A 19,894-nucleotide genomic window follows, 5' to 3' on the forward strand; every position below is an offset into this window, starting at 1 on the left:
GGGGAAACAGTCAAAGAATGGGAAGAAGAAACCCTCTACTTCTCAGGGTGCGGATGACAGAAACAGAACAAAAATGAGTCCAGTGTACAGTGGTACCTTGGGTTACATACGCTTCAGGTTACAGACTCTACTAACCCAGAAATAGTACCTCGGGTTAAGAACTTTGCTTCAGGATGAGAACAGAAATCGTGCTCTGGCGGCGCGGCAGCAGCAGGAGGCCCCATTAGCTAAAGTGGTGCTTCAGGTTAAGAAGTTTCAGGTTAAGAACAAATCCCCAGAACGAATTAAGTTCTTAACCCGAGGTACCACTGTAGTAGTAATAGTAATTTTTCATTACTTTTCATTACTTTCATTACTTTTCATTATTTATACCCCGCCCATCTGGCCGGGCCTCCCCAGCCCGGGTGCTTCAGGTTAAGAACAGTTTCAGGTTAAGAACGGACCTCCGGAACGAATTATGTACTTAACCCAAGGTACCACTGTATATTAAAACACTTAGACATAACCCTGACTAAAGAACTATGGCAAGAGAAACTGATGGAGTACGCAGAATCGGCAAAACTGACACATAAACTACGGGACACAGACAACTGTGACTTTAAAGATGAATGGGAACCTTTTACAAAGTACTTAAAGAAACAACAAAGTGAATCAGACTCCTTGGCAGGTTTTGAATAAACACTCACAAACTTTTTATTGACAATAACCAGTCAGATAAATTAAGGATTCATACAATTCTGTAACATGCAATGAACAGCATTTGTAGAGAAATCAGAGACTGGAGCTGAGGGAAGCCAGAGGGGAAGGGGAGGGGGGTCATTTTATGGGGGGAGGGGGAAATGGGGGGGAATCAAGGATGATATGTTTTAAGATAATATGTTTTGTTTAAATTCTTAATAAAATTTTTTTTTAAAAAACACACATTTAGACACATCAGAATACTCATTGCAGAATCCACACAGGGGAGAAACCATATAAATGTACGGAGTGTGGAAGGAGCTTCAGTGTGAGTGAGGCAGGTTTTAAAAGAGTCACTGGAACATTGAGTTCTAGTGGACCTCCTTGCAGAAGAAATTCCATAACACTGGAGCCACTGCAGAGGAGACCCTACACCACAGCCTTGTTAATTTCACAAAAGGAATAACGTCTTGGAACCATCGGCCTTATCAGAAGCTATGGTTCTAGTCTAGATATCAGTGGGGACAGAACTTGTCTCCATTTCTATTTTTTTAAAAAAGATATTTATTAAAATTTCCAATTTTTATACAAACAAACAAAAAAAGTTTAAAAACACATATAGTTCACAATACTTAGTTTTCAATGACATATTTCCCTGACCTCCTCATACCTCCCCTTCTTGTAATCCAATTCAAATTATTTATTCAGCAAATCCTTATCTCAAAGCATTACAGCTTATAAAAACACCTTATTTTCTATCCAACATCTTAGGTTATTATAACCTTAAATTTTTACTTATAAAAAAACATTTTTTCATATTCCTTTATACCATTACAGCTAAAAACCACTTAATTTCAATCCAACATCATTCAACATTCCTTAATTTTACAATATTTCTGTAAATAGTCCTTAAATTTTTTCCAATCTTCTTCTGCCGACTCTTCTCCCTGGTCACAGATTCTGCCAGTCATTTCTGCCAATCCCATACAGTCAATCAACTTCATCTGCCATTCTTCCAAAGTGGGTAAATCTTGCATCTTCCAGTACTTTGCAATGAGTATTCTTGCTGCTGTTGTAGCATACATAAAGAAAATTCTATCCTTTTTTAACACCAACTGGCCGACCATGCCCAAGAGGAAAGCTTCTGGTTTCTTCAAGAAGGTATATTTAAATACCTTTTTCAATTCATTATATATCATTTCCCAGAAAGCCTTAATCTTAGGGCACGTCCACCAAAGGTGAAAAAAATGTACCTTCATTTTCTTTACATTTCCAACATTTATTATTGGGCAAATGGTAAATTTTTGCAAGCTTGACTGGGGTCATGTACCACCTGTATATCATTTTCATAATATTTTCTCTTAAGGCATTACATGCCGTAAATTTCATCCCAGTGGTCCACAACTGTTCCCAGTCAGCAAACATAATGTTATGTCCAACATCTTGTGCCCATTTAATCATAGCTGATTTGACAGTCTCATCCTGAGTGTTCCATTTCAGCAGCAAGTTATACATTTTTGACAAAATCTTAGTTTTGGGTTCTAAAAGTTCTGTTTCCAATTTAGATTTTTCCACCTGGAAGCCAACTTTCTTATCCAAATTGTAAGCCTCCATTATCTGATAATAATGAAGCCAGTCTTGCACTTTGTTTTTTAGTTTCTCAAAACTCTGCAGTTTCAGTCTATCTCCTCCATTTCTAGTTCCTATTCTCAGATGTTTGCATCATTAGGTGCTCTTTTGTATTCAGTTCAGGTCTGAATACAATAATGTAGCATTTGGGCATGAAGATGCAGCCCAGAAGCCCAGCACTGGAGGCCAAGATGGAGAAGACCTGCACAGCTACCATGTACTTCCCCTTGGTGCTCAGGTAGGTGGGAACAAAGGACACCCAAACACTGCAGAAGACCAGCATGCTGAAGGTGATCAGCTTGGCTTCATTGAAGGCCCCAGGCAGCTTCCTGGCAAAAAAAGCTACTGTGAAACTGATAGCAGCCAGGAAGCCCATGTAGCCAAGGGCAATGTAAAACATGGCAACAGACCCTTCATTGCACTGCAGGATGATCTCTCCAGGGTGGGAGTGCATGTCGGAATCTGGGAATGGTGGAAACATTCGAAGCCAGATGGTGCAGATGAGAACTTGAACAGTGGAACAGGAAATGACAATGGAGTTGGCCAAACTCTTCCCCAGCCATCTCCTCACCCTGTTCCCTGGCTTTGTGGCTAGGAAAGCCAAGACCACTGTGATGGTTTTGGCCAACACGGAAGAGACGGCAACTGAGAAGATGACACTGAAGGCAGATTGTCGGAGAAGGCAGGTCATCTTCCTTGGCCGCCCAATGAACAGGAAAGAGGACAAAAAGGAAAACAGGAGGGAGACAAGAAGGATATAGGTGAGGTCCCGGTTGTTTGCTTTGACTATGGGAGTGTCTAGGAATTTAATGAAGATTCCTAACACAATCCCTGTGGTTAAGGACAAGAATAGGGTGAAGGAGGTCAGGAGGGTCCCCAAAGACTCTTCATAGGACAGGAAGGTGATAATCTTAGGGACACATTGATCTTGATCTTTGTTTGGATGCTGATCTTCTGGACATTTGGTGCAGTGGTCTGCATCTGAAAAGAAAAGCAGTGAGTTCAGCATCATTCATATATCACTATTATCTCTGTTCTGTATTACATTCTATTACGTTAAGAAGTCCTACATGCAACAGGAGAAGGAGTGAGAAGACATGACGAGCCATTTAGTGTCCAGTAGGAGTTAGAATAATAGATTCATATAACTGTAGAGTTGGAAGGGACCCAGGTATCAATTGAGTCACACCCCTGCAATGCAGGAACCACAGCTAAAGAACCTCTGGCAGATAGCCACCCAAACTCACTTCAACAGGCAGGAGGAGGCATCCTGACCCCATCAGTGTGTACATATGATACGATACAGAACAACAAAATTGAAAAATCTGCATAAGACATTCAAAAACCAACAAGCCTGCTATCCCAGCTATCCCAACCTGGTTAGCCCCCTAAAAACTCTGATACCCCATTTTTAAATACAATATACTCCCATACAGACTCCTTACAATGCGTTTAAAACCAAAAGCACATTGGGGTAGAAACTGTTTCTAAGGAACACTGGCGCTGACATATAAATCCTTTCTCTTTGCCTTCTCCAAGGGCTCCCCTCTTACCTTCCAGAGCAGAAATTGTCCCTTTCATGCACCGTGAGCAACCGTAGCAGCAAAAGGGTTGGCCTTCATGAATTACCTTGGTGTATCCCTGGCGACAGCTTTCGCTGCACCTTGAATGAGGCGGGGTCTGTTCATAAAAGGAAGGAAGTGGGTGGAGAAAGTGAACAGAGAAAAGTTTTTATCTTTCTCTTATAACAGTAGAACTTGGGAAATTTAAAATTATTTAAAATTATTTAAAATTATTTAAAATTATTTAAAATTTAAAACAAATCAGAAACCGGGATGGCTTCTGTAAATCCAGGACTGTCCCTGGGAAATAGGGACACTATTGTGTCTGTCATTGTCCCCTTCACTTGTTGGCTTTGAGTTTCTAGTAAAAAAAGAAAGAAAATTAAGTAGGTCTCTCACCTGGTTACACCACCCAGGCCACACAAGGGCACCTGGATCTATAGCAAACGTTATTGTTGAGGGGTTGTGTCCCTCTGCACTCCCAACCTTCACTTTCTCAATTGATTTATTGGGGAGCACTAACACGTTCACAACATCGAAGACGGCCGCCAGGTGTCCGTTCTCATCCAAGTGCAGCCCGTCTACGGAAGTATTGTCAAAGTGGAAGTTTCTCAGGAAAGGGTGAAGCTATTATGGCAAAGCAAACAGCAGCATTTAGAAACGGAAGTCGGATATTGCAAACCTGCCTTGTTGGACCTCCAAAATTTCTGGGCATAGATAAGCAAGCATGTTCTGGAACAGTGTTTCCCAAACTTGGGTCTCCAGAAGCTTTTGGACTACAATGCCCATCGCCCATGACCACTGGTCCTGCTAGCTAGGGATGATGGGTGTTGTAGTCCAACAACAGCTGGAGGCCCAAGTTTGGGAAACACTGTCCTAGAATATGAAAGGCCCAGCATCCTGTTCTCCTATTGGCCAAACCAATGCCTGTCGGAAACCCACAAACAGTGTGAAGTAATGAGGTCCAGTAGGCTTCCACTGCCACTGCTCAGCTTCTCCGGACCGTAGCAGAGTGTAGGCACACCATGTGCTTTGTGTTTGAGCATGCAGGAAAAGAGAGTCTGTACGCAGCTTCTTCACTAATCTAAGAAGCTTTATTATGTACAGCAGCAATAAAGCAGAAACTCAAGAGACAGAAGAAGAAGAAGAGTTTGGATTTGATATCCCGCCTTTCACTCCCTTTAAGGAGTCTCAAAGTGGCAAACAGTCTCCTTGCCTTCCTCCCCCACAACAAACACTCTGTGAGGTGAGTGGGGCTGAGAGACTTCAGAGAAGTGTGACTAGCCCAAGGTCACCCAGCAGCTGCATGTGGAGGAGCAGAGACGCGAACCCGGTTCCCCAGATTACGAGACTACCGCTCTTAACCACTACACCACACTGGCTCCCATCAGCATCTTGTCTCCCATCTTGGTCAAAACTGAAAGGAGACTGAACACAAAGAACAGATTCCCAGATGAGGGAAACCACTCCCCAGTGGGCAGGACTGTTTAGCCCTGAGCTGTTTAGCCCTGTAAGCTCTGATTCTCCTCAGAAACAGGACCGGAGCACACCTGCAATGCTCTCCGCAGCAGGTATTTAGGAGCAGAACAGGGTCATCGTGGCTTAGTAGCCATTGATAGGCTTCTCTGTGGACTTGTCTGTTTTTCTTTTGAAGCCATTCCAATTGGTGGCCATCACCGCCTTCTGTGGGAGTGAGTTCCATAGATTAACTATTGGTTGCATGAAGGAGTGCTTTCTTTTGTCTGTCCTGACTGTCCCAGCGTGGCCCGTGGCCCTTCCCATCATGCAGAGAAGGGCAGAGTGAACTGGCGAGAACTCCTTGGTCCAGCCAAGCATCCAAAGGGCAGCCTTTGGAAAGCACTGCTGCAGACAGCAATGGAGGCTGGTAAGTTAGGGCAAATGGGGCTCCAGCCCACCAACCTTCGGCCAGGCTCCCTGCCCGCCTTCTTACTTTTAACCAATCCAATGGCCGGCATTGCCTGTCAGCTTCCTCCTCTTTGGAATGTTGCATTTGTAGAACTCATCAAGGAAGAGGATGGGGACGAAACATTCACTTGACTATGCCTGTCATTTACCTCCCTGCCTCCTGCCCTATGAGGTCCAATGACCACAGCTAAGGAGGAGATGATGCTCATTGGAAGAACTTTGGACCCTCACTAACTCTCAGCCTATTGGGGATGGAGGAGAAATTCAATTTCAGTTTGTGATCAAAGCTGAATTTATCAAATTTGCACGTTCCAAAACAATAAGAGAACCGGAGCAGAGCCAGCCTTCCAAATCTGCACTAAGAACAATTTCGCAATGCGGTTCCTCCAACCAAACATTCATGAACATTTGTATATTAGGGGGAAATGTGCCATATCCATGAAAATAGCATACAACATGTTAATTTAGGAGCACTTGCTTCCAAATATGTGTGCATTAATCAAAACCGCATACAAAAAAATGTGTTGATTAGAAGAAATTCACACTAAATTGCTGAAGAATTTTCATGAGGTTTCATGAGCAACAACAACAACAACTGTTGCCCAGCCTCTTCTGGGAAAGAAAAAAAACTTAACCACGTAGCAGAACTCCCCAAAAAATAGACCAGAGGCAATTCTACTTCATTCAGCAGAGCTTTTACTTGCTATTGAAGGCAAATGAGCATAATAGTCACAAATCCACTACATTCAGAACTGGCAGAGTCCATAAAAATCTGGTTGCAGCACTTACAAAAACTTATAAACTTATAACAAGACTAAACTTTAATGCTAAGCATACAATGTACAGAACATCACACCAGGAGGAAGAGAGACAGAAAGGGAAAGCTTTCTGTTTAGGGAAGCTTTTGATGTTTAATAGGTTATTGTATTTTAATATTCTGTTGGAAGCCGCCCAGAGTGGCTGGGGAGGCCCAGCCATATGGGTGGGGTAATAATAATAATAATAATAATAATAATAATAATAATAATAATATTAACCCAGGCTCCTTCCTTCTGGCCCATATTTATAGTCAACATGACCTTAATCGGAAGAGATAAGAAAACCAGTTCAAGCCAGCTGTACTCAGATTCTCTGAAGGTATAACCCAAACAATCATGAAGCTTCTTTCATACAGAGAAGCTTCCAGAAGCTTCCAGAAACCTCTTGAATGAATTAGAATAGGAAAGATCACTACACATCAGATCAATACTTACTTACTTACTTATTCAAACCTTTATTAGGCATTATACAAATAAAACGATAAAAGAGAAAGTAACATATAAAAGCCTTGAGATATATACAGAAAGGCAGCAGTTGGCTACATACATATATATATATATACATATAAAATCAGTGGTTTTCCTTGCTAACCCGCTCCTTGGAGGGCTACTACCAAAAACTCGGCTACCCCCGCCGTTACCCTTTGGTCAACGTCGGATAGGCAGAATCCCACACATTCACCTTGTTGGGGCTCCAGACCACCCAAAAGAGGGGACAGCACGCGTTGACGGAGCGTACTGTACAATGGGCACTGAAAGAGAATGTGCTCTACCGTGTCCGGGACATTCATAAAACATCTGCAGAATCTCTTGTTTCTGGGGATGTTTTGATATCTTCCCCTGACAAATGCTGAGGGAAAAACATTCAAACGGGCCAGCATAAAGGCCCTACGTTGGGCTGGAATTATTAATTTGGTGACGTAATTGGCTCTGCTATCTAAGATATTTAAATCATAGAATATGGGCGAACAAATTTTGTTTACAGCTGCCATAATATTTTGCCTCTCGACATCCTTTAGTCTAGTTAGGATATTATGGAAAATGTATTGCTCATTAGAATTGTACAGGGGCTCCAGCTCGATGCCTAAAGATTCAATCTTTTTTTCGAGGTACTGATACCATCTTGATTTGTAGGAGTCTTTGAGCAAATCAGCGAGCAGACTTGATGGAGGGCAGCGAAAATGGCAGCGTAACCAGTACTTTATTGAGGTGGACCAGGCCCAATATTCCATTGTGTGTATGCCTATTTCTGCACACATTGTTTCATATTTGATCACAGTTGGGAGTCCAAGAATACGTCTCAGAAAGCTGGAGTGAATCTTTTTTAGATCACTATTATATGCTTGGACCCATAGCGGGATTCCATAGAATATCTGGGATTGCACTTTTGTTTGGAATATCTGATTGGCCGCAGGAATAAATTGATTGCCTTTCTGATAATAAAAACGGGCAACAGCTGATGAGGTGCACTTTGCCTGTTTTATGGCATTTGTGCGATGATTTGCCCACCCTAAATTGCTCTGGAATAAGATTCCCAGATACCTATAGATTTTCACTTGTTGGATTTCCTGCCCTCTTATTTTCCATTTCTCTAATTTCCAACCATTCGAGAAGACCAAAATTTTTGTCTTCTCATAATTTATAGAGAGCTTGTTACATTCGCAGTAAAGGATCAGAGAAGATATAAGACGTTTCAGACCCAAGCTCGTTAATGATAGTAGAACAGCATCGTCTGCGTATAATAACAGAGAAACTGGTTTCTGATTAAGTTTAGGGGCATGTGATTCTATTTTTTGAAGGTGATCTGGCAAGTCTGATAAAAATAAATTAAATAGGAAGGGGGCAAGAATACACCCTTGTTTTACCCCTTTCGAATTTGGGATGTCTGGTGAGAGGTGACCTTTGGTGTTAAGTTTGACTTGACAGATATTGGAAGAGTATAAATTTTTTATTAGGATCAATAAGCGCTGATCAATTTTTAATTCTGTGAGTTTCCTCCACAGCTTTGGGCGGTCAATTGAATCAAATGCACCACGAAAATCTACAAAAGCAGCATATATCTTAGATTGCCTTTGAGATCTGTATTTTTCAACCAAGTGCATAAGTATAAGGCAGTGGTCTAATGTAGAGCAACCTTTGGAGAAACCTATTTGTTCTTTCCCTGGTAAATTTAGATTTTTCATCCAGGTAAGGAGTTTAGATAAAAGGTGCTTAGCGTAGATTTTCCCTATCACTGATAATAGGCTTATCGGTCTATAATTCCTCGGTTCTTTTGGGTCGCCATTTTTAAAGATTGGGATAATTATTGATCTTAACCATATCTCAGGTATGATCCCATATTTATCTATGAGAGTAAACAATTGAGCTAAGGGTTCTGCCCACCAATCTATATAGGTCTTGAATAATTCTATTGGTAGACCGTCTGGCCCAGGAGATTTCCCCGATTTGAAATTTTTAACTATCTCTCTAATTTCCTCTTCTTCTACCCTTGGCCACTCCTGGAGTTTATTGATTTTATTTTTAGTGGTTTCATTTCCTTTAAGCTCACTGTGTAGATTGTTAAATACCGATGTAAAATATTGGGACCATTTGGATTCTGCAATTGGTGGTAGAGTTAGTTGATTTTCGGCTTTCAATCCTCCGTACACTAGGTTCCAGAACGCTTTGTTATTTTTACTCTGAATTGAGTCGAGTAATTGTAGCCATTTTTGGGTTGCATATTTCTGTTTCTTTTCGGCCAGAATGTAATGATATTTTCTTTTTTCATCAAGATAAGAGGGCTCTAGTTTAGTACGATTATTTTTAAATGTTTGGCGCAGTTTTCTTTTTAGCTGGAAACATTCATCGTCAAACCAAGGGCTAGCGCTATGTTTAAGTACCCAAACTTTAGGTGGAGTACTAAGTTCTACGAACATTTGGAAGATTTCATTATAAATTTTCGGAATATCGCTGTAGGAATTAGTAGTCTTTAAGTTGGATAATACTTGTTTTCTCAGGTTGGCTGTAAGTTTTTGCCCCACTACTGCACTCATTTCCTGGGACCATTTTAATTGGGTCATTTGTTTGTATTGAGAGGGTTCTATAATATTGTGCTTGGTTATTTTGGTTTCGTCCTTTAAGTTAATAGACAACAATAATGGCTGATGGTCGCTTTCAGTACGCGTTCCAATTTTGAGGTCCATGATCGAATTTATGATATTATAAGGGACAAGAATATAGTCGATGACACTGCATCCTCGGGGGGAGAAGTATGTAAACTCCCCGCTTCTATCGCCTTTTGTTGAACCGTTCACAATCTGCAAATTAAAGTTGTTACATAATTCAAGTAGGCGTAAGCCTTCGGTGTTTACAACCCTATCTCTGGAGAATCGTCCTATTTTCAGGGCATGTGCGATATCATTATCAGTATTCCAATTTAGTTTGCTACATAGTTGTTCATTGTTGGTTCCCACTCTGGCATTAAAATCACCTGCTATTATCAATGAGGTGTTTGGGTATTTATCGGTCAAATTTTCTATATAAAAGGTTAGTTGTGACCAATTTTCACTGTTGCTGTTGTTTTTGGATGGGGGGATATAGACATTTACAAGTAGCAAAGTATCGTCTTTTTGGGTTAAAAGTAGGGCTTGTGCAAGTGGCAAGCATTTTTCTAACTGCTTGATTTCAAACCCTAAGTTGTCTTTGATCATACAACAGAACCCTGCTTTCGGCCGGCCCTTCGTGTTCGTTTTCAAACTGACAATAACAACAACAACATTTTTATTATTTGCACCCTGCCCATCTGTCTGAGTTGTCCCAGCTACTCTGCGCAGTTTCCAGCATATACAAAAACATTAAACATTGAAAACCCTATAGAAAACCCTATATAGCTGCTAAATGTTGCTAAAGAAAGGCAGACAACCTAACTTGTGAGAAACACAAATGGAAGAAGAAGAAGAAGAAGAAGAAGAAGAAGAAGAAGAAGAAGAAGAAGAAGAAGAAGAGGAGGAGGAGGAGGAGGAGTAGTAGTAGTAGTAGTAGTAGTTTGGATTTGACATCCCGCTTTATCACTTCCCTCAGGAGTCTCAAAGCGGCTAACATTCTCCTTTCCCTTCCTCCCCCACAACAGACACTCTGTGAGGTGAGTGGGGCTGAGAGACTTCAGAGAAATGTGACTAGCCCAAGGTCACCCAGCAGCTGCATGTGGAGGAGCGGAGACGCGAACCCGGTTCCCCAGATTACAAGACTACCGCTCTTAACCACTGCACCACACTGGCTCCCATAGACTCAAGGTATTAAATGAACTGGCAATAATGTTAGCAGTGAAGGAGAAAAGAATACCTGCCATGGCTGTACCCTTTGGAAGACCAAGTCGCTTCCACCTCCCCTCACCATCCGCCGGGATCTGGATGCAAATGTAGCCCTTAAGGCAAGCACCAGAGCCCGGACCAAACTGTAAATCAGGTAGCTGTCCAGGGTCAAGCTGTCTCCATCAACCTCCTGATAAATGCTCTCCTTCTTCTCGACGCATCTCATTTGACCTCTTGCCGTCAACGCATGCTTCAAATGAAAGCAACGAAATCCTTTCTTATCAAACCGCGGTTTGACGTTTTCATACCTCGTCCCCTTTTTGAACTGCATTAGGAAGGCCAATGAAGTGTGGATGTTTTGCATCTCAAACATGCGGTAAAGAGCACTCAGGTTGATGTCCTGCAAAGCCGTCATGATCCAGACTTTACCTGCTGTGGGCTGCTTGCTCCTCACAGCCCGGAATACGACGTAAGCTAAACCGAAAACAGATTGAGAGTCCCCAGAGAAAATGGCGACGTTGACTTGCCTCTGCACGAGGAACGCCATCATGGGGGAAATATTTCTGTACAAAACGAGTGCTGGGATTTTTTCTGAGAAGGCCACGCAGATCCCCTCCATCGCCAGCACTTCTGTCAAAGTCCTCATGAGCCTCTCTCCATTGTCATTTTCTGGAACGACGAGGCCGACCCACCTCCACCCAAAATGCTGCAGAAGTTTGGCAATGCCCAAGTACTTGGTCTCAGCGCTTGGGACCATCCGGTAGACAAAAGGGAGCTGAGATTTGTCTTTCAGAGCAGGAGAAACAAAATCGTAACTGACCTGTGGAGAAAAGGAAGGTTTTGAATCTCAGGATAAAGCTGAGGTGCTTGCAAACCTAAAACATCACAACTAGCTATTGAAATGGCTGTTGTCATTTATTGTGTGTGTGTGATTTTGCAATAAAAATCCTAGACTATGCATTAACATCTGCTTCACATGTGGTTATACTTTTTAAAAAAGCAGCCTTAGAAATACAGGGTGTCAGTACATAATCTGCTCAATCAGTTCTGGAAGTCCGTTCGACTTCCAAAACGCTTGCAAACCAAGGTGTGGCTTCTGATTGGATGATTGGCCCCAGAAACAATGGCAGCAGCCAAAATGGACGCACGGCTTCCGAAAAAACGTTCTTAAACCGGAACACTTACTTCGGTTTTGCTGTGTTTGGGAGCTGATTTGTTTGTCAACTAAGCCGTTCAGGAACCAAGGTATCACTGTACCAGCCACACTTCCCATTTCCTACCTGTGGGGTTTTGTAGATGCTCAACATATTTGAAATCTGGCCAGAGATTTCAGAGTCAGCCCCTTCGAGGACAGCCAAGAGGTTATTCCGCCTTCCGCAGCAGTAGTTTGGGATGTTTGCTTGCCCAGTAGAGAGAAGGTCTATTGTAGCATCATAAGTCGTCCTTGCATCGAAGTAGTTTTCGTAGATGTTGTAGCCCAGAGTGACGTTGAGCAAGAGCCCAGGATCCCTGCTGACTCTCTGAGTGGCAAATATGAAGGGCAGGAGCTGCCTGAACTGCACGTTGGATAACCTGCAACAAAATTTGTGTCCCACGTTTAACGACCATCCAGCTAGATGAATACCCACAGCATTCAGCATGGCTCTGACTGTTAACTGCCCCTCTCTTTGCTGGGGTTTCAAGCTCATTCTGTCTGTGACATCATACACTGATGTCAAAATGATACATCTGCATTCATCCAGGGTAACGTCACTGGCCAATAAACTCCAGCAACTAGGTCACCAGCAACCTGGCTGTGGTGATCACACAGGCCCCCTGGATGTTTCACGGTCTATTGACCCTGTGCCACCACTGCGGTTGCTTCCTTCGCTGCCACCTCCCCGCTTCTCACAGGGACACACAGCATCCAGACAGTTGTTAACATAAACAAATAATCAAGTTTGTTTTTAAGTGCAGGAATAAGCGTATGGTTTCGGTTTATTTTTCTCTCATCAGTTTCTTAAATCTTAGTTCCTACAACTACAAACTGAATTATTCCCAACTATCTATCTAACATCACTACTGGGAAAACCATGGCTTTAACTATACGGACCTTTATTGGCAAGGTGACGTCTCTACTTCTCAAGATGCTGTCTAGGCCTGTCATTGCCCTTCTCCCAAGAAGCAGGCGTCTTTTAATTTCGTGGCTGCTGTCACCATCTGCAGTGATCATGGAGCCCAAGAAAGTAAAATCTCTCACTGCCTCCATTTCTTCCCCTTCTATTTGCCAGGAGGTGATGGGACCAGTGGCCATGATCTTCGTTTTTTTGATGTTGAAGTGAGAGTTGGACCATAAAGAAGGCTGATCGCCGAAGAATTGATGCTTTTGAATTTTGGTGCTGGAGGAGACTCTTGAGAGTCCCATGGACTGCAAGAAGATCAAACGCATCCATTCTTAAGGAAATCAGCCCTGAGTGCTCACTGGAAGGACAGATCATGAAGCTGAGGCTCCAGTACTTTGGCCACCTCATGAGAAGAGAAGACTCCCTGGAGAAGACACTGATGCTGGGAAAGATGGAGGGCACAAGGAGAAGGGGGCGACAGAGGACGAGATGGTTGGATAGTGTTTTCGAGGTTACCAGCATGAGTCTGACCAAACTGCGGGAGGTAGTGGAGGACAGAGGTGCCTGGCGTGCTCTGGTCCATGGGGTCACGAAGAGTCGGACACGACTAAACGACTAAACAACAACAATCTATCTAACTCCCTAACAATTCCTCTCACTCTCTCACAATGCAGCTCAACCAACCCACTGCGTATTCCACCCTCTTCCTTCTCCAACACCCAAGCCTCAACCCCCAACTGACAAACCTCAACTCCCAACTCCCAAACCTCAACCGACAACCCCCAGACCTCAATTGACAACCCCCACTCTATCTTTTACTCCCCCCTTGCATTCTCACTGGCCAATCACATCACACCAATTTTAACCCTTCCCTTGACACATCCTAGGGGGCATAAGCCACACTGGCTCTCCAGCAAATTTAATGTTTTAGTTCATAGCCTGAGCATGAAGAAGAACATGGAGATCATCAGGGGGGTTAGGCTGAGTGTTCACCAATGTGCGGATATCCAGCTGTACCTCTCTTTTAAATCGGAACCAGTGAAGGAGGTAAATTTCCTGTGTGAGTATCTGGAGGTGGTGGTGGCACCCGCCCTGTGGAACACCCTCCCATCAGATGTCAAGGAAATAAACAACTATCCGACTTTTAGAAGACATCTGAAGGCAGCCCTGTTTAGGGAATCTTTCAATATTTGATGAATTATTGTATTTTAATATTTTGCTGGAAGCCGCCTAGAGTGGCTGGGGATGTTGGAATCCATGGCTTATGTGCAGCTTTGCAAGTTAGCAATTAGTGTCTCCACAGCCTGGGAAGACAGAGCATGAAAGGAATCTGCCTAGAGATAAGGAGACCCAGTAACAGCTCTGTGATTGGCTGAGGTCCCTCAGATAGGCAGCATGACCTATGACACTGAGTGGTTAGTGTTGGTGAGTGTTGAGTTGGTTAGTGTTGAGGAGTTGCTGAGAGTGAAGAAGTTGTGTTGTAAATAGTGACTTGTAGATAGACTTGTATGTTTGCTGCTGTGTATAATAAACTACAAGAATCAAAACAATTTTTTCTTCTTCTTCCAGTAGCACCTTAAAGACCAACTAAGTTAGTTCTTGGTATGAGCTTTCGTGTGCATGCACACTTCTTCAGATACACAGTGTGTATCTACACAAAAGCTCATACCAAGAACTAACTTAGTTGGTCTTTAAGGTGCTACTGGAAGAAAAAAAATTTTTTGTTTTGACTATGGCAGACCAACACAGCTACCTATCTGTAACTACAAGAATCAAGTTGCTAGTCGTCAGCTTTGTTCCTGATCGTCGTCCTGCCTGGGAAATCTCAAGAGTTGCCTAAGAAACGCTGCAGTACTCTGCTATACTCTGCTAAGCTGTGCAACAGGCAAAAGCACTTCAAAAGTTCATCAGGGGAAACCCAGCCAGCTGGAAAGGGTATAAATCATATATCATCATCATTATTCAATGACAACATCAGTCAGTGAAGCGACATATATTGTATGCCATATGAGTCCGATTGATCGACTGAGTTTACTTCTGCACTGCTATTTTTCTAGAAAAAGAGGTGTCGTCAGTCACCATGAACGCCTCCCTCATTATCTTATAATGGCAATGGCACCCACCTGAGAGGAGCCGTGACTGAGTTCCGGCAAGTTCCGGCTGATAAAAATACCATGTTTATATGTCATTTTCCCACAATGAGCTGTGCCCAAAGCTGCTTACAGCCAACACTCAAAACGTCAAAATACAAATATATACAAAATACAGAGCATGCCAGCAAATTCAAAAACTGCCAAAAAATTGAAGGATTTTGAAGAGATAAGGGATTTACTAACTGATTGGTGACAATTTCATCAATTAAATGATATTTTCAAGACAGATAAAAAGAGGGGTTTCAGTCATGAGACCTCAGGATTTGAAAAAGATTTGTTAGAAAATAAAATAAAAATACTGTTGAAAATGTATGAATTGCTTTTGGAATGGAATACAAAGGATGAACAAGTTAAATCTGTAATGATACACTGAGTAAGGGATTTGGGACACAATATCCAACTTTCAGATTGGGAAAGGTTATGGAAAACTGATTTGAAATTCTCAGTGTGTTGTACACTGAAAGAAAACTATATGAAAATGATTTACAGATGGTATTTGACTCCCTGTAAGTTAGCAAAATTGTATAAGACAGGTACAAATATCTGTTGGAAATGTAAAGAAAAAGAAGGCACCTTTTATCATATGTGGTGGTCTTGTGAGGTAATAAAGGCATTCTGGGAAATGAAAAATTCCAACCCCTTGCTGTGCAATTTTTACATTTTTAAATTTTTGTTTTGTGGTGTTTTTTAAAGCTGTGAACCACCCTAAGATCTTCAGGCGAAGGCTGGGCATACAAATTTAAGTAAAAGTAACGATGATGATGAAGATGATGATATTTTGATTTAGGTATTTTGTGGTTTTAGTATATTCTGATTTTAACCTGTGAACCGCCCTGAGACCTGCGGGCATAGGGTGGTATATTATTATTATTATTATTATTATTATTATTATTATTATTAATAATAATAATAATAATAATAAACAACTTTCTGCCAAAAGAGGGGATAATGTTCAGTTTTAGGACTAGAAAAAGAGAGACTGGGGCACAATTGGGACATACGAAATCAGAATCAGCAGGAATTGCAACAAATCCACCACTGCCCCTTAATTAAAGGTAAAGATACCCCTGACCGTTAGGTCTAGTCACAAATGACTCTGGGGTTGTGCGCTCATCTCACTCTATAGGCTGAGGGAGCTGGCGTTTGTCCGCAGACAGCTTCCGGGGTCTTGTGGCTAGCATGACTAAGCCACTTCTGGCGAACAAGAGCAGTGCACGGCAACGCCATTTACCTTCCTTCCAGAGTGGTACCTATTTATCTACTTGCACTTTGACATGCTTTCGAACTGCTACATTGGCAGGAGCTGGGACCAAGCAATGGGAGCTCACCCCATCGCGGGGATTCGAACCGCCAACCTTCTGACCGGCAAGCCCTAGGCTCTGTGGTTTAGACCACAGTGCCACCCGCGTCCCTGCCATTACTTACGCCCCTTAATTACTTACGGGTAATATCTCGTAGAGGGAGTCTTGGAGAACTTGATCGGGAGTAGAATGACATTGGTGGCAGATACAACCCCACTAATGATGTAGTCTGCTGCTCTGTAATAATTCAAGGGGTCTGTCTGGTTGTTTATGAAATTCAAGGGGCATTTTGCCACTGGCATCTCACAGGTTGTCCTGGAAAAAAGTATCACCATCAGCACAATCTGGATATACCTGCCACAGCTGCTGCCTCTGGGGCTGTTCTCCATGCTCATGAGAGCAAGGCTGAGACTGCAATGAATCACAGAGGGAATCTAGTCATGGCTACAGTGCCACATAGGAGGCCTTAACCTGACTCAGCCCCCTGCTCCCCACCCCTTCCTAATTGTCACCCAAGGCTCTCGGTGGTGCAGGAGGTATTTATGCTGCAGGGTTGTTGCTGCAAGAAGTTTCACCTCCTTGCTCTCAATTCCAATGTTTCTGTTATTGCTCTAAATTGTGATCTTTGGGAATGCCCTTGAGCATTGGCAAGGCGATGGAGAATAAATCACTACAATTTTGATAACTAGCATGGGATGCACCACCTCTGCAGCCTCCTGGACTTTCTGGGCGGGTTCAGTTGTGGAACTTGGGGGGAGGAATCCTGCCCCCCAACGTCTCCCATATTGGGATAGGTCAGAGGGGCAGGCTGGGCCTTTAATCAAGAAATCTTCCAAAATCATCCATCTTCCATCATTATTTCTATGAATTATTATCCATGCCCCAGTGACATTACAAGAGAGGAATGGAATGAAACCTTCCCACTGGCAGAGTCCCTGCCTGCCCCAAATCACAGCCAAAGGTCTCAATGTGCAGGAGGCATTTCAGGCATGTGAAATGGAGTTGCATCATGCTGCCTCATTTTTGATATTACTGTGATTTGTCTCCAAGTGAAGTTTTGACCAGAAAAAGAGTAATAAATAACTGTGATTTATTTACTTTTAATTATAATTAAGAGCTCTGCACTTTCATGGATTCTCCGTGTTGTTGGGATACCGCCAGGGAGGCAAAGTCCATCATAGCCCCCAAGCCGGCTGCCGGACGATCCATCGACCTCCCGTAGACAGGCAGTATCAGCAATTAGCGACACGAAGCCTCAGAAATGGTATTGCCACATTCTTAGGCTGGTGCACACTCTATCAGCAGAATTCACACAGCGAGAGATGCACAGCAGGAGAGCATATTTACAGTTTATTCAGCGTGGGTCAGAACAAAGAAAAACATGACCGCCTGCATCGGTATGCTCAGGCAACAAAGCAGGCCGATGCAGGCGGTCATGTTTTTCTTGGGGTACGAAAAAGGTGCATACAGGGTATGGATGACTAACTCTAAATCCATAAAGTTCACAAGGAGTGTTGAGTACAATCCTAAGTGGGGGGAAAATGTGGGAATTTTCCAGAGTTACCCAGAGGAAGATGTAGGTGATGTGAAAAAAGCAGAGTGGCGCAGCGGAAGCGTTCTGGGCCCATAACCTGTGGTGTGGTAATCCTGTCCTGGTACCTGTGAAAAACCTCTGGCAACCAGTCTCATTCCTGGGAGCAGCTGCAAAGTTGGAGGAAAACATGTTGGTGGAAACACGGATTCTGACAAGGGTCAGGGAGGGGAAAGGTGAGATTGGTCTGACCTTTAGTGGAGAATGGTGGTTGTGGTGGTGATTTTATTATTTGTAGCCTGCCCATCTGACTGCGTTGCCCCAGCCACTCTGGTCGGCATCCAGCATAGAGCCGTGCCTTGGAAGTCAAACGGAATCCGTTCCAGAAGTTCGTTCGACTTCCAAAATGTTCAGAAACCAAAGTGCTGCTTCTGATTGGCTGCAGGAAGCTCCTGCAGCCAATTGGAAGCCACGGAAGCCCCGTTGGATGTTCGGCTTCCAGAAATTGTTCGAAAACTGGAACACTCACTCCCGGGTTTCGATCATTCGGGAGCTGATTTGTTCAGGAGCCAAGGAGTTTGAGATCCAAGGTACGGCTATAGTCAAAAGCCTGATAAAACATTCAACATTAAAAAGCTTCACCATGTGATATGCCAGGATCAATCTATTCATTCAGGCTGTATATGTGACCTACCACACATTGCTGAGCATCATTAAAATGTGAAACTGAGTCACCAAGAACAATATCAGTCACCTCAGGGAAGCAGTGGTGGCTCAAGATCTGCAGCTGAGATTGCAAGATAGGGTAGCTGCAGAGGTGAGACGGCTTCGTCTGTAACCTGAGATGTGAGATGTTATTCGATGGAGCTGGGGATACGGGCTGATGTAGGAACATAAGAAGAGCCTGCTGGATCTGGCCAGCAGCTTCAGGTTTAAGGTGCTGGTTTTGACCTTTAAAGCCCTATGTGGCCCAGGACCCACGTACCTACGGGACCGCCTCTCCCGGTACACTTGGTGGAGGACCTTAAGGTCCACAAATGACAACATTTTGGAGGTCCCAAGTCACAAGGTGGTTAGATTGGTCTCAACTAGGGCCAGGGCCTTTTCAGTACTGGCCCCGACTTGGTGGGATGCTCTGTCACAAGAGACCAGGGCCCTGTGGGACTTGACATCTTTCTGCAAGGCCTGTGAGACAGAGCTTTTCCGCCTGGCCTTCGGTTTGGACTCAGTCTGGCCCTTATGTTTCCCTCCCCTTATGGTCTTGATTTATCAGCTACTTTTAAAATGAGGGTGCATTATAAATTGCATTTTAACCTGTATTTTAAATTGGTCCGCCCCCCATTATGTTTTTATTGTAATTTTACCAGTGTTAGCTGCCCTGAGCCCTGCTCTGGCCTGGGAGGGTGGGGTATACATACATACATACATACATACATACATACATACATATCATTGAGTATTCTAACCCACAATAATACTACAACCAGACGTAACACGGACACTGGCACCAGAGCCTGCAATAAACCCAGATGCCAACTTTGCTGCCACATACACCCGGACAACACCATTACTGGCCCCAACAACATCACACATACCATCTCGGGAGTATTTAATTGCTCATCGTCTAACATTGTATATGCCATCAAATGCCAACAGTGTCCTTCAGCTCTCTATATTGGACAAACAGGCCAAACCTTACGCCAAAGAATAAACAGACATAAATCGGACATCAAGAATCACAAGACAGAGAAACCTGTAGGAGAACACTTCAATCTCCCAGGACATTCTATACAAGATCTCAAAGTAGCTGTTTTACTACAAAGGAATTTCAGAAATAGACTGGAAAGAGAAGCTGCTGAATTGCAACTCATTACCAAACTTAAAACCATGGAGAGACCTGGTCTG

At 43.2% G+C, this 19,894-nt stretch overlaps 1 protein-coding gene across 1 annotated transcript; it reads right to left on the bottom strand.

Annotated features, from left to right (window-relative positions):
- Nucleotides 1–2,372: 2,372 nt before the first annotated feature.
- Nucleotides 2,373–12,590, bottom strand: LOC128408859 (vomeronasal type-2 receptor 26-like). Its single transcript, XM_053378879.1, has 5 exons — nt 12,183–12,590; nt 10,934–11,722; nt 4,269–4,496; nt 3,861–3,987; nt 2,373–3,288 (listed from the first exon to the last, which is right to left on the bottom strand). The coding sequence occupies exons 1-5, from the start codon at nt 12,588–12,590 to the stop codon at nt 2,375–2,377; spliced, it is 2,466 nt and encodes an 821-aa protein (XP_053234854.1). The 3' UTR covers nt 2,373–2,374.
- Nucleotides 12,591–19,894: the final 7,304 nt, after the last annotated feature.

Source organism: Podarcis raffonei, chromosome 2 (genome assembly GCF_027172205.1).
Source record: "Podarcis raffonei isolate rPodRaf1 chromosome 2, rPodRaf1.pri, whole genome shotgun sequence".
Taxonomy (NCBI): Eukaryota; Metazoa; Chordata; class Lepidosauria; order Squamata; family Lacertidae; genus Podarcis; species Podarcis raffonei.

Bases quoted from the DNA above. Each gene is read 5' to 3' on its own strand.
- LOC128408859 (XM_053378879.1), bottom strand. From the start codon at position 12,590: ATGAGCTTGAAACCCCAGCAAAGAGAGGGGCAGTTAACAGTCAGAGCC. The intron at 4,497-10,933 runs GTATTCTTTTCT...TTGCCATAATAG, and splicing joins AAAGGGTACAGCCATGGCAG to CTTCACCCTTTCCTGAGAAA. The intron at 3,289-3,860 runs GTAAGAGGGGAG...TTTTCTTTTCAG, and splicing joins GACAATTTCTGCTCTGGAAG to ATGCAGACCACTGCACCAAA.